Source organism: Tachyglossus aculeatus, chromosome 4, assembly GCF_015852505.1.
Source record: "Tachyglossus aculeatus isolate mTacAcu1 chromosome 4, mTacAcu1.pri, whole genome shotgun sequence".
Taxonomy (NCBI): domain Eukaryota; kingdom Metazoa; phylum Chordata; class Mammalia; order Monotremata; family Tachyglossidae; genus Tachyglossus; species Tachyglossus aculeatus.
In genome coordinates this window covers 66,947,693-66,962,417 of record NC_052069.1, presented here as the reverse complement: position 1 = coordinate 66,962,417, position 14,725 = coordinate 66,947,693, and the positions used below count along the sequence as shown (strand labels likewise).

Genomic DNA, 14,725 nt, shown 5'->3' with positions numbered 1-14,725 from the left:
AGGAGATGGAGGAGAGGAGCAGCATGGCCTAATGGGTAGAACACGGGCCTGGGAATCAGAGGACCAGTATTCTAATCCCAGCTCTGCCAGTTGCCAACTGTGTGACTTTGGGCAAATCACTTAACTTCTCTGTGCCTCCGTTTTCTCAGCTGTAAAATGGAGATTCAATACATAGACTGTGAGGCCCATGTGGGACAGGGACTGATTATCCTGTATCTACCCCAGTGCTTAGAGCAATGCTTGATGCATAGTAAGCACTTAACAAATACCATTTAAAAAATTAGAGGGCTATCTATGCCTCCATATAGATACAGGACTGATAATCCTATAATCAGGTTTTGTTTACATCGAGTCATACAGGGAAACTCAGTGTTCTCCAAAGTACATAAATCCTATTGAGGCCAACCCTTCAGCAACCCAGTCTGAAGGTTAAGTTCAGTACCTTTGACAAATATACATACATTTATATATTTCAGCCCAAGAATCAATATTCGCAGAATTGTGAATGATCACTTTTAATTTCTAATGGATGGAGGAAATGATCCATTGCTTCAAGGCTTTGCCAGGGTTTCCTGGAGTCTCCAGCTGCTTCCCAGTAGATCAGCATTAGCCAAATTGAAACATGCAGCTGGAGCTGGGTCTGTGCAGCGCAGGCCATTGGGAAACAAACATGGGAAAAAACACAGACCAGTGGCAGAGGCACCTGCCGATCTAAAATACTTACTGTGAGGTTGGCGATAATGGCCTTGGGATCATCTGTTGAAATAAAGAGGTGGAGGGAGAAAGAGACAGAGGTGGGAAGGGGGAGTGAGAGAATGAGTATGGTACTGTGAGTGGCTTCAGATTCCGTTAAAAATAACCAGGGAGAGAGAATTACCAGTTCTGAAAGGGTCTACACCAAGGCTGAACTAGGACTCCATGCAAATCCATGGGTATTTCCATGGGTATTTCCATGGGTATTTCTCAGGAGGGACACTAGTGAAAAACTAGTGGTGAACAGGAAGCAGTGTGGTCTAGCGGAAAGGGCCGGGGCCCAGGCCCGGGAGTCTAAAACCCTGGGTTTGAATCCTGGCTCCGCTGTGTGACTTTGGGCAAGTCACTTTACTTCTCTGAACCTCAATTTTCTCATCTGTATAATGGGGATTAAATCCTACTCCTTGCTACTGTGAGCCTCCAACTCCTACTGTGGACTGTGAGCCCCAGGTGGGACAGGGACTGTGTCCAACCTGATCATCTTCTATCTACCCTAGTGCTTAGTAGACAGTCCTTGGTACATAGTAAGCACTTAACAAGTACCATAATGAATTAATTATCAACTGAAGGAAACCAATCTCATCTGAAAGATAATACTGTCTCCCCCTCTCCCCACCACCAAAATGAGAGCTGTGTTTGGCGACCTCCCACTTTTCTGAAGACGTGGATTCTGTCAAACGTTACCCAGAGGAGGGGACTGCTAGGGTAAAACCCAGAGCGGGTCAGCTGGCTGGGAGGGTGGCAATCCTCGTGAGGAGGCTGAGAAAAGTCCAAGCTACCAAGGGTCAGACCAACTCTTCAGCACTGAAGGGACCTACCTAATGCAAAATGGAGAGTCAGCCCCTCACTGGTCATTCTAGTGCCACTCGAGCCCACGGATAGGACCTCTAAACTGTAAGCTTGGTTGTTTGTTTTTTCTTTTTTTATTGGTATTTGTTAAAGCTCTTACTATGTACCAGGTACCATACTGAGAGCTGGTTGGATACAAACTGATGATGATGGCATTTGTTAATAATAATAATAATGGCATTTATTAAGCGCTTACTATGTGCCAAGTACTGTTCTAAGCACTGGGGAGGTTACAAGGTGATCAGGTTGTCCCATGCGGGGTTCACAGTCTAAATCCCCATTTTACAGATGAGGGAACTGAGGCCCAGAGAAGTGAAGTGACTTGCCCAAAGTCACACAGCTGACAATTGGCAGAGATGGGATTTAAACCCATGACCTCCGTCTCCAAAACCCATGCTCTATTCCACTGAGCCACGCTGCTTCGGGTTGGCTACAAACTGATGATGATGGCATTTGTTAATAATAATAATAATGATGGCATTTATTAAGTGCTTACTATGTGCAAAGCACTGTTCTAAGCGCTGGGGAAGTTACAAGGTGATCAGGTTGTCCCACACGGGGTTCACAGTGTTAATCCCCATTTTACAGATGAGGGAACTGAGGCCCAGAGAAGTGAAGTGACTTGCCCAAAGTCACACAGCTGACAATTGGCAGAGATGGGATTTAAACTCATGACCTCCATCTCCAAAGCCCATGCTCTATTCCACTGAGCCACGCTGCTTCAGGTTGGCTACAAACTGATGATGATGGCATTTGTTAATAATGATGGCATTTTTAAAGTGCTTATGATGTGCAAAGCACTGTTCTAAGCACTGGGGAGGATACAAGCTGATCAGGTTGTTCCATACGGGGCTCACAGTCTTAATCCCCATTTTACAGATGAGGGAACTGAGGCACAGAGAAGTGAAGTGACTTGCCCAAAGTCACACAGCTGACATAAGGTGGGCCACAGTCAGTGTGCCAAGTGGGGCTCATAATCTTAATCTCCATTTTACAGATGAGGAAACTGAGGCACAGAGAAGTTAAATAGCATAGCGTGGCCTAGTGGAAAGAGCACGGGCATGGGAGTCAGAAGATGTGGATTCTAATTCCTGCTCCGCCACTTTACTGTGTGACCTGGGGCAAATTGCTTAACTTCTCTGTGCCTCAGTTGTCTCAGTGCTTAGAACAGTGCTTGGCACATAGTAAGCGCTTAACAAATGCCATCATTTTTATGATAACAGTTGTCACCCAGGACAGTGCTCAGCAACTATTGTCTGACTGATCATGCATTTGGAAACAGATTCAGATATTTCCAGGGAATATTACTCCATCCTCTCTGGCCTGCAGATCTCTAGGGCTTCAGCTCCCCGTGTCCACGAACAAACACCCAGCTGAGGGAATCCCTCGGCAGAAATAGATGTTTATAATGTTTATTTCTACCCATCTTCAGTACTTTGCATATGTTTATTCAAAGGCATATTCCATTCTTTATTTCGATTCCTCCATTAAAAAATATTTTTCCATCTATCTTCCCCAGCTCCTTGTGTTCAGGGAATATGTCACTTCTTTGTTTTGTACAGTGCTCTGCACGTAGTAAGCGCTCAATATAGACCTCTGATTCAGTGAGTGATTGCTCCTAGTACGACTGTTAGCTATTTAATAGCTTCCTCCTTCCCACCCCACCACCCCTGATTTACTGAGCAGCTTAGGGGAAATAAAACCACAATCACAGATTGTAAAAAAAAGTCTAAACGATCCTATCCCAATGGGGATGGTTCTGTAAATAAACCAGATGCTGATTTTAGGAAACAAGATGCCTGGGACAGATTCAACAAGCCTCAGCCTCCAAGTTAAGAGTTTCCACTGCACGTGACTTCCCCCATAAAATCCCTCTCGGAGACCCCCACTGAGGCAGCCTTATTTTCCAACCCAACACAATGGGGCCTTTTTTGTTCTGGGTTTGGCCAACTAAGTTCCCAGGCCAAAGTCTACTTTTGTGGGCTACTGTTGGGCATCCATCAGGCTCAGGCTGTTACCCACAGAAAGCTCCCTCAGGGGAGACTTAATTAAGAAATATTGTCTGACGTATCCGCTAAGAATTGACTCACTTCAATTAATGTTCCAAACAAGAAGTGTTTCTTAGCACTAAGAAAGGTTCACCTGAAAAATCCTCTGTGTCCTCTAAGAGGCCTCCCTTGATTAAACCCTCATTTCTCCTACTCCCTCTTCCTTCTGCACATGAGAAGCAGTGTGGCTTAGTGGGTAGAACAAGCATCTGGGAGTCAGTAGGACCTGGGTTCTAATCCCAGTGGGCCACAAGTCTACTGTGTGACCTTGGGCAAGTCATTTAACTTCTCTGTACCTCAGTTACCACACCTGTAAAATGAGGATAAGAGTGTGAGGCCCATTTGGGACAAGGACTGTGTCCAACCTGATTAACTTGTATCTACCCCAGCACTTAGAACAGTGCTTGGCACATAGTAAGTGCTTAACAAGTACTATATCCATAGGTTATTCATTTATATTAAGTGATTGTCTAGCCTGTAAGCTCCTTGTGGGCAGGGTACATGTCTACCCACTCAGTTCTGTCGTACTCTCCCAAGCACTGCACAGAGTAAGCTCTCAATAAATACCGTTTATCAGTCGATCGATTGATTGATCGAAAACCACTCTTCCCAAGGATAGCGCAGTGTTTGAAAAATGCACTTACATTTAGCATTATTGTTAGACTTTGAGCGAATCCGTCCCAGGGCACCAGGCACTAAAATAATATCATCCACGTTAGTCAGGTACGAGCTCAGAAACTCAGTCCTTTCACAAGTGACGTCCTCCATTCCTGTGAGGGAAAAATAATTTGTTTCTGCTTGACATGTAGACTCAAATCTCAGAATGAAAACTCTGATACTTATTCAAAATACAAGTATCTTTTTACGTACTTCAGAATCATTTTTTCAAGTGCAAGAAAAGTTTTTTTGTTTTCCCCACTGATTAAATATTTAAACTGAAAATTCCTCAAGAACAAGGAACATATCTTTTATTTCTATTTTGTGGTATTAATCAATCAATGGTACTTTTTGAATGCTTACTGTGTGCCAAGAACTGTACCAAGTACAGTGGAGAGAGCAATACACAGTACAGGTGGTAGACATGTTCCCTGCCCACAAGGAGTTCACAGTCTAAAGGTAGGGACAGACATTAAAATAAATGCTTGATAGAGGAATGGGAGAGTATGGGGATCTGTGCTTAAGTGCTCTGGGAGTGGGGTGAATGGCAAGTACTCAAGGGGTACAGAGCCAAGTGCATAGGCAATATAGGAGAGGGATTTGGAGAAATAAGAACCTAGTCAGAGAAGGCCTCTTGGAGGAGGTGTGATTTTAGTAGGGCCGTGAAGATGGGAAGAAAGGTGATCTCTTTGATTTGGGGGTGGGCAAGGGAAGGGAGTGAGTTCCACACCTGTGTGAGGATGTGGAAAAGGGGTTGGTGGTGAGACAGGTGAGACTGAGGGACAATGATTAGGTTGGCATTAGAGTGAAGAATGTCTAAGTCTTTTCACTCCCATCTTAAAAAAAAACTGAAGATTTTAAAAAGTATTATTAGTAGTAGTTGTACTAATGATGACTATAGTGATATTTTCAACTGCTTACTAAGTGCTCACTATACTAAGCATTAGGATGGATGTAATGCAATCAGATCGGACACAGTCGCAGGAGATCAGCAGGAGATCAGCAAGCTAAGGGGGAGAGGATGAGCTGATTGAGTGTCTCAAAGCCGATGGTGAGGAGTTTCTGTTTGATGTGGAAGTGAATGGGCAGCCACTGGAATGTGGAGACATGGACTGGACATTTTTTTAGCAAAGTGATCCAGGTGGCAGATCACTCATTAGCCTTCTCGCTGACCTCCCTGTTGGCTATGAAGTATGGATAGAAAGCAGGGAGGTCAGTGAGAAGGCTGATGCAGTGATCAAGGTGAAATATAAGAGCTTGGATCAACGTGGTAGCAGTTTGGAAGGAGAGGAAACGGTTAATTCTAGAGGCACTGCGAAGGTAGAACTGAAAGGATCTGATGACAGAGTGAATAGTACTCTCTTAAGTATAGTACAGTGTTCTGCACACAGGTAGTAACCTTTATAGGACTCTGAACATGGGTAGAAGCTCAGCAGTTGCTCAATAAGGACCATTGAATGAAAGAATGAAGAAAAACAAATTAGCACACCTCAAAGACCACACTCTCCCAGAGAAATACAACTCTTTCAAGATTTCAGGAGGAACAATACCATTTTCCATGGAATGTCACATCATTTCTTGCTATTATTCTAAGCACATAACCAAAATCAGGAAAAGGAAAATCAACAGACTTACCCGTTGATTTGACCAATGGACCAATAGGATGTTTCTATAAATAAATATTTGGAAATTTTTTTTGGTAACAAGATCTAAATATCTATTCTTCGCCTTCCCTTTAGACTGTGAGTCCCAGGTAGGGCAGGGACTGTGTCCAATCTGATTGTATTACATCTATCCTAATATAGTGAGTACTTAGTAAGCAGTTGAAAATATCACTATAGTCACCATTAGTACAACTACTACTACTAGTAATAATACTTTTAAAAATCTTCAGGTTTTTTTTAAGATGGAAGTGAAAAGACTTAAAACACAGACATGTGTACCTTTACCAAATCAGCTCTTAAATTATCTTGCACTTTTATCTCTTGCCTCATATAGCATATAGAGAGCGATCAAACAACTAATTGCCTCATTTGATGGAAAGCTCAATAGCACTGGCCTATTTCTGTTCAGCGAACCTGCCAAATGTCAGTTCTTATAAACACTACCAACACCTCTCAAAGAAACAAGAGCCATTGTGGATGCAAACACTATTCACAGCCAAAGATTACCATCAGTCAGTGAGAGGTGAATTCTGCCACCAATTCATCCTCCCACCCAAATTCTGTCCTTCCCCTCACTTTCCCATGGCTGTAGATATCACCACCATCCTTCCTGGCTCACAAGCCCATAACCTTGGCATTATCCTCAGCTCATCTCTTTCATTCAACCCACATACTCAATCTATCACCAAATCCTGTTGGTTCAAACTTCATAACATCACTAAAATTCATCCTTTCCTCTCCATCCAAACTGCTACTACATTAATTCAAGCACTTATCCTATCCCATCTTCATTCCTGGTACCAACCTCACTGTAAACTCTCCATCTCCAATCCAACACACTAATTCCCTTGCACAGGACCCTTTCCCCCTCAGAAATCCTCAACCACATTCCTCCCCACCCTCAAAGTCTTCAAAAAGCCACCTCTTCCAGAAGATATTCCTCAAATGGTCCCTGTTTTCCCAGCCATGTCGTTCCATATCATCAAATGTTTGTTTATTCCACTTCTGTAGTCATTGATTTATTCTCTTCTGCTTTCTCATCGCAAGTTGCACCAATTTATCTATATTTTTTGCTCTGTTTCCCTTCACTGTAAACAGTGTCTAATCAGTAAACTCCTTATGGGCAGGGAACATATCTGTCAACTCTGTTGGACGGTACTCTCCCAAATATGCAATGTGGTGATCTGCACACAGAAAGCGTTCAATAAATACCATGGATTAGGGAACATATCTGCCAACTCTGTTGGACTGTACTCTCCCAAACATGCAATCTGGTGATCTGCACACAGAAAGCATTCAATAAATACCATGGATTAATTGATTTTATTGTCTGCCTTCCCCATTTGATTGTAAGTGCCTTGAGGGCAAAGACCGTAATGCCTACTTCCAACTTTGGCTATACTCTCCTAAGAGCCTAGTTCAGTACTCTGGACATATTAGGCATACAGTAAATAATAATAATAATAATAATAATAATGGCATTTGTTAAGCGCTTACTATGTGCAAAGCACTGTTCTAAGCACTGGGGAGGATACAAGGTAATCAGGTTGTCCCACTTGGGGCTCACAGTCTTCATCCACATTTTACAGATGAGGTAACTGAGGCCCAGAGAAGTGAAGTGACTTGTCCAAAGTCACACAGCTGAAAATTGGCAGAGCCAGAATTTGAACCCATAACCTCTGACTCCCAAGCCCGTGCTCATTCCACTGAGCCACGCTGCTTCTCAATACTGATGATGACGACGATCATGATCATGGATGATTTAGAACTGCGAATCACGAAGGCTGGTAGGTCCCCTGGGAGACTGAGAGAATGTGGAAGCCACATGACTTTCAGATGAAACTTAAGATCTATAGAGCAGTTGTAGCATCCAGTTTGTTTACAGCTGGTAGTCCTCTAGACTGGAAGCTCCTTGTGAGCAGGGAACGTGTCTCCGATCTCCATTGTATTGTACTCTCCCAAGAATTTAGTGCTTTGCTCACAGTAAGTTCTCAGTACAGTGTTCTGCACACTGTAAGTGCTCAATAAATATCATTGATGGATTGATTGAGTGATTGATTAAAACTTGGGCCTAAAACCAAAATCACATCTGACTTTCTAAAGCAGTTTCACCAACACCACCTCCATGCACTCTGGCACCTGCATCAGGTTGCAAAACAGGATCATCAGCAATCTGGTCCTAAGCATGCAGTAGTGCTGGTCACATCAGATTTTCTCTTGGAGGCACACGTGCGTAGGATGGACCACAGAAAGCCACCCAAATAACTAAACGAGATAACCCGAAGCTGAATGGACCCTTCCAAGACCAAATGAACTCAAACGTTACCAAACGAACCCAAAATGCTATGCTGTAGTCTTGAGCTAGTGGCAGATGACTGCAGAAGACAGGTCACTTTGAGGATTACCATCTTGGAGCAGAGGTTCAAGAAGATAATACTGAAGGCATTTATTAAGTGCTCTCTATGTACAAAGCACTGTTCTAAGCGCTGGATCAAGATCAAGGTCAAGATCAAGAAAAGATCAAGAGAAGCAGTGTGTCCTGGCGGATAGAGTATGGGCCTGAGTGTCAGAAGGACCTGAGTTCTAATTCCACTCTGCCACTTGTCTGCTGTGTGACTTTGGGCAAGTCACTTAGATTCTATCTGCCTCATCTGTAAAATGGGATGAAGACTATGAGCCTCATATGGGACAGGAACTGTGCTTAGTACTGTATCCAACCTGGCTAGCTCATATCTACCCCAGTGCTTAGTACAGTGCCTGGCACATAGTAATGAGTACCATAGGGAAAAAACAGAGAGATCATGGGACCAAGAGGGAGAGACAAAAGAAATGCCAGGATCTCTTGGGAACAAATGCAACCAACAGTGCAGCAGGGAGCAATCATGACAGCGTATGGTTTAGAAGGTTCTGTCTGCAAACGTTAATCTCATCAGCCCCACAGCCAGGACAGACAGGATCTCATTCATTCATATATTCAATTGTGTTTATTGAGCACTTACTGTGTGCAGAGCACTGTACTAAGCGCTTGGGAAGTACAAGTCAGCAACATATAGAGACAGTCCCTACCCAACAACAGGCTCACAGTCTAGAAGGGGGAGACAGACAACAAAACAAAACATGTAGACAGGTGTCAAAACGATCAGAGTAAATAGAATTATAACTATATGCACATCATTAACAAAATAAATAGTAAATATATACAAGTAAAATAAATAAAGTAATAAATCTGTACAAATAAATACAAGTGCTGTGGGGAGGGGAAGGAGGTAGGGCAGGGGGGCGATGGGGAGGAGGAGAGGAAAGAGGGGGCTGGGGCTCAGTCTGGGAAGGCCTCCTGGAGGAGGTGAGCTCTCAGTAGGGCTTTGAACTGAGGAAGAGAGCTAATTTGAGGCATGTGTGGAGGGAGGGAATTCCAGGCCAGGGGAAGGACATGGGCTGGAGGTCGATGGTGGGACAGGTGGGAACGAGGCACAGTGAGGAGGTTAGCAGCAGAGGAGCGGAGGGTGCAGGCTGGGCTGGAGAAGGAGAGGAGAGAAGAGAGGTGAGGTAGGAGGGGGCAAAGTGATGGAGAGCCTTGAAGCCGAGAGTGAGGAGTTTTTGCTTGATTCGTAGGTTGGCAGGCAACCAATGAAGATTTTTGAGGAGGGGAGTGACATGCCCAGAGCGTTTCTGACAAAGATGATCTGGGCAGCAGAGTGAAGAATAGACTGAAGTGGGGAGAGACAGGAAGATGGGAGATCAGAGATGAGGCTAATGCAGTAATCCGGTCGGGATAGGATGAGAGACTGAACCAGCAAGGTAGCGATTTGGATGGAGAGGAAAGGGCGGATCTTGGCGATGTTGCGGAGGTGAGACCGACAGGTTTGGGTGATGGATTGGATGTGTGGGGTGAATGAGAGAGCGGATTCGAGGATGACACCAAGGTTGTGGGCTTGTGAGATGGGAAGGATGGTAGTGCTGTCTACAGTGATGGGAAAATCAGGAAGAGGATTTGGGACAGGATTTGGGAGGGAAGATAAGGAGCTCTGTCTCCACACCAGGAGCCCCATTCTCAAAGCCAGAAGCCATCCCCATAAATGCCAAACTTTTCTTATTCATTGTATTTATTGAGTGCTTACTGGGTGCAGATCACTGTACTAAGCGCTGACTGACAATAACTCTTTCTACCTTCAAAGACTTATTGAAGGCCCGTCTCCTCCAAGAGGCCTTTCCTAAGTCCTCATTCCCTCTTCTCCCACTCCCTTCCGTGTCACCCTTACACTTGGATTAGCTCCCTGTATTCAGGCCTCCATCATCCCCATGGCACTGATATATCTATATATAGATATATAAACATAGATATGTGTGTATATAGATATATAGATATGTATATCTGTCATTTTTTTGTTTATATTAATTTCTGGCCCCTCCTCCAGACTGCAAGCACACTGTGGGCAGGGAACGTGTCTACCAGCTCTATTATATTGTTCTATTGCACTCTCCCAAGTGCTTAGTATAGTGCTCTGCACATAGTAAGCACTCAATAAATACGATTGATTGATTGACTGATTGAACTCAGACCTGATCCTGCCCTACCGCTCTATCCAAAGGAGAGCAGACACTTCACACTTCCTCTGAAGGTTTTGTCTCTCGCTAGGGTAAATCAGGCTAGGGTTGTTCAGCTGGGCAGCTCTAATTGGGCTCAGAGGTGGCTTGCATTTGTTTAATCCAAATGGAACCTCTCCCGGCTTCTCTGACTGCCAAACACCATGGTGGTCTGAGCTGTGCCCTGCCTCCCTGGAGCGGTTGTGGCTCTTCAACTTGCGGCCCAGCATGCCCTAGGAGATGCCAACCATCCGCCTCCTGCCACACCAACTGGCCTCACCCATCTCATCCCTCACACAGAAGATCTCACAGAGCCCAACCTCAGCCCCGGACATGTGTCCTGACAGCCAGCCATCACGACAACCCTGAGGAGGGTCGTATCTATCCAGGTTTTCCAGATGTCACCTAGGCCTGGAATTTCTGCCCCTAATGAGATGCACACATCCTGTCTCTTCTGACAGCTGCTAGCAGCCAAAGGGGCGATTGACTGCCCACTTGGCCTTCCTCTCCCTTTTCCTTCGACAGCCCTTCTTGTTAGGCCCGATCCCTGGGGTTTAATTCTTCTAGTGAAAGAAGGGAAATGGCTTTGCCCAGTCTCCTTCCCACTCTGACGGGCTTTGGTACTCCTGGTGCCTCTGACACTCATCTTCAACCCATACCTCTGGATATGCAGGAGCCTGCGAAGCTAGAGGTGACATTTCTATCAAACATGCCAGCTCCAGAGAGACAGGTCTTCTTCCTTCCTTCTTCATTCAATCGTATTTATTGAGCGCTTACTGTGTGCAGAGCACTGTACTAAGCACTTGGAAAGTACAAGTTGGCAACATATAGAGATGGTCCCTACGCAACAGTGGGCTCTATTCCGCTGTATGTATTCTACTAGTGTCTGCCTGCCTTCCTACCCCATTAGTTTGTATGCTCCTTGTTGGCAGGAACTGTGTTCAACTTCTACATGTGTTCCCAAGCACATAGCCCATTGCTCTGCATACTACAAGCAGCCAGAATATGGCTCTCAGCCTCACAGAATTAAGTACACACCAAAAATTTATTTATATTAATGTCTGTCTCATCTTCTAGACTGTAAGCTTACTGTGTGCAGGGAGCGTATCTACCAACTCTGTTGTATTATACTCTGCCAAGCACTTAGTACAGTGCCCTGAATATAGTAAATAATAAGACTGATTTATTGGTTGGTTGCTCTTCATCCTGCAGGCATCCACCACAGTGCTCTGCATACCAAAGGCACCCAGCACCCAGTTCAGTGCTCTATGTGACGCTCAATAAATACTATCAAATGAACCAATAATCATCTTGAATAATACTCCACCAGAAATTTAGGAAGAAGTTCCTATTTTCTGAATTACGATCATAAAGTTGTGGGAATAATATATTTTAAATCTATCTGAGCTCTTAGCATCCTATCAGACTGATGTACAAGTTTGCCCGATTATCTTTTAAACCCCAGTAACAGGTAAATCAATGTCTAGCTCTTCTCTTTGAAGATTTCCACCAGACAGAAATGGTTTACCATGATCTCCAACAAAGATAACATTAACACAGCGATGTAGTTTCAGCTGCTTCAAGCCATCCATCAACTGTCCCACCATTTTGTCAATCTCCCTCAGCGGGTTTGTCATCTGTGAAAAAAGGGGAAAATGAGCAAGTCAGTTTCAAACCCTCTTTCTCCTTTTGGGGTCCTTGAACGATCTCCCTCGGGGCAGCGCTGGGAAGGAGTGAATCTCTTCCAGGTCAAGAGGAAGCTTTGGAGACTTAGAATCCCTAACCTTTCTTGATTGGAAGCCTCTTTGCCCAGTCTGATTTTTTGGAGGCACTAAAAGCTCTTCCTGTGCATAAAAGGCTCCATCCCAGCTCGGTGACATCATTTGAAAGCAGTAACCTTTGTGTATGCTCCCTGAGGATGTTGACTTCATTGCAGAGGAGTGCTGAAATATCCCTTTGAGGGTGAGCAGAAACTCTATGGATATACTACCAGAATGATTGCAGATGGAGGGTGGGGCGTTCTGGGAGGGTTATGTCCATGGAGTAGCTATTGGTTGAAGATGACTCGACAGCATAAGAAATATTTTGATTATACAAAGAGGTTGGAGACGACTCGACAGCATAAGACAAGAAATATTTTGATTATACAAAGACCAGAGGAGGAAGGGAGTGTCAGAGAAGTGGAATTTAAGAACGATGGCTTCTAGGACATGTCATCAAAGAGTCGTGTCCTGGTAAATAGAATGATCAGAAGCACCAAAGATTGGAAATATTCACTTTAGGGCCTGCTCTTTTTGTAGCCCAAAGGATCTAGGAAGGCACTAATAAGATGCAATCAATACAGAAAAGATCTTCAGTCCCAGAGTGACCAGAGATAAATTGACTGAATGCTAATAGGAGAAATGGAGATAACGTTAGGATGCAAATTTTCAGTCACTGATATTGACGCAACATGAATATCCACAATCGGTCCAGTTCAAAGATGAGTGAATGGTTAAGTTTGATGCAGAGGATACGGCAATCTCAAAGCTCCCAGAGAAATCTTGTTCTGTGAACCCAGCCAGAGCTAAAGAGCCTAGATCTGGTTCTCTTCATTCCCCACTCCCTCCACTTTCTACCCCATTCCTCTAATTAAATGTTACCACTCGAGGAGACCCTCTTGGCTACCTCTGGAGTGGAAACAATTTCAGGAAACTCTCAGTCAAATTTTTATGAGATGGCACTGTCTATGGTTTGGTCATTTGCCAAAGACCACATGCCTTTAGGCACACCCTCTTCGAGGTGACTCACTGTAGCAAGAAGGGAACGAACATGCCTATCCCGGTGCTGAATCCACGCTGCTCCATATTACCTCAGACCTCAGGAACATGGGGTGGAAGTCTTGGATCCTTTAAGACAGAATCAGTCCCAAAAGCTGGGATCTTCCCATAGAGGGTAACCAGATATAGTACTGACAGTCCCCTATAAAGGAAACCGCGCCACACTTGAAGAATTTTCTAGAAGGAGGAAGGTTGAAGGAGGAGGACCAGCAGCTGGGGAAAGGACTGTGGCAAGTACCAGAAGATGTCCTTCATGATATTTAAGGGTCAGTACAATACAACAAGATCTCAGAAGAAAATGAGGATTTTACAAGTTCCATGGAAATTCCTCCATCTCTGCTACCTTGGCTGTGTCATGGAAGACACTCTCCATCGGAAGAAAGCCTGAAAATATTCCTAACCATTTTTGTCCTTCTAAGGCCACCCTTGTGGCTCAGCATAAGGGAAGAGACCAGCCGCAGCTACAGGGCCTCGCTAGTGGACCACTGTTTTAAAGAGCCTCATATGTAGTTCCAAAAAGTGTCTGAGGACAAGCTGCCATCACCCCCCATCTCTTCCCTGGCACCGACGCCCTTGCCCTTTCTCTAGAGGGGTGCTGATTTATACATTCTGCATGTAACTACCCCTTTCCCTTGTCAAACTCACTCAGCAATGCCAATTCCAGGTGGAAACAAGTCACTCACTTGGTCAGAGATACCAAGGGCTTCCAACACAACTCCTCAGAACCTGTTCTTGGATTTACGCTCCTGAGCTTGTCTAGAGGCAACTATTTTCAGGGAGAAAGTAGTCTTCTTTGACAACCTGGATTTTAAAGGAAGCCCTCAGAGAAAACTCTAAAGAGAATCCATCTGAAACACAAGCAGTCACTGATGTATCGAGATCATTGACTCCCTAAGAGCCAGTGGTGAGACTTCAATAAATTGACATCTGTCTTGTGGTATTCCCTCCTCACCCTGGCATCTGCCCCACCATGCTTAAATTAAGCTGGAGAAGGATCTTTGTCTTGGCCTCGATCACATTGGAACAAGAGATAAACTTACTTTGTCCTGACGTGATTCCGCTGGATAATGATCCATCCTATGTAATTTTCTTCTTCTCTTCTTTGGAGAAGCAACTGGTTTTTCCTGTCTCCTTTTAGGAGGAAGCTTTCTCTTAGGTCTCTTAGCCGGAGGAAGAGGGGAGCCACAATTACTCTCCTGTACTGGCGGAGAGAGATGTCTGGACTCAGGAGAAGCCTAGCCCCAGTGTGAAATCGTAAAGCTAACACTTCGTCAGGCAGTGGTAGCCAATCAGAGGAGAGAAAGCTAAAGGTTTCTCAAGCAATTCTGCAGTGGTTATGAGAAACAATTTA

The 14,725-nt window shown here is 44.5% G+C and overlaps 1 protein-coding gene across 3 annotated transcripts in view; it reads right to left on the bottom strand.

Moving 5' to 3' along the window:
* The window catches only part of ENPP2 (ectonucleotide pyrophosphatase/phosphodiesterase 2), a 188,687-nt gene that overhangs the window by 54,480 nt on the left and 119,482 nt on the right, over nucleotides 1-14,725 (bottom strand). For all 3 annotated transcript variants that reach the window (XM_038745051.1, XM_038745050.1, XM_038745052.1), the window contains exons 12-14: nucleotides 12,084-12,192; nucleotides 4,295-4,420; nucleotides 725-756 (exon numbers count right to left, since the gene is read on the bottom strand). In XM_038745051.1, the coding sequence (XP_038600979.1) occupies nucleotides 725-756; nucleotides 4,295-4,420; nucleotides 12,084-12,192 (267 nt within the window). The remainder of the gene's footprint in view (nucleotides 1-724; nucleotides 757-4,294; nucleotides 4,421-12,083; nucleotides 12,193-14,725) is intronic.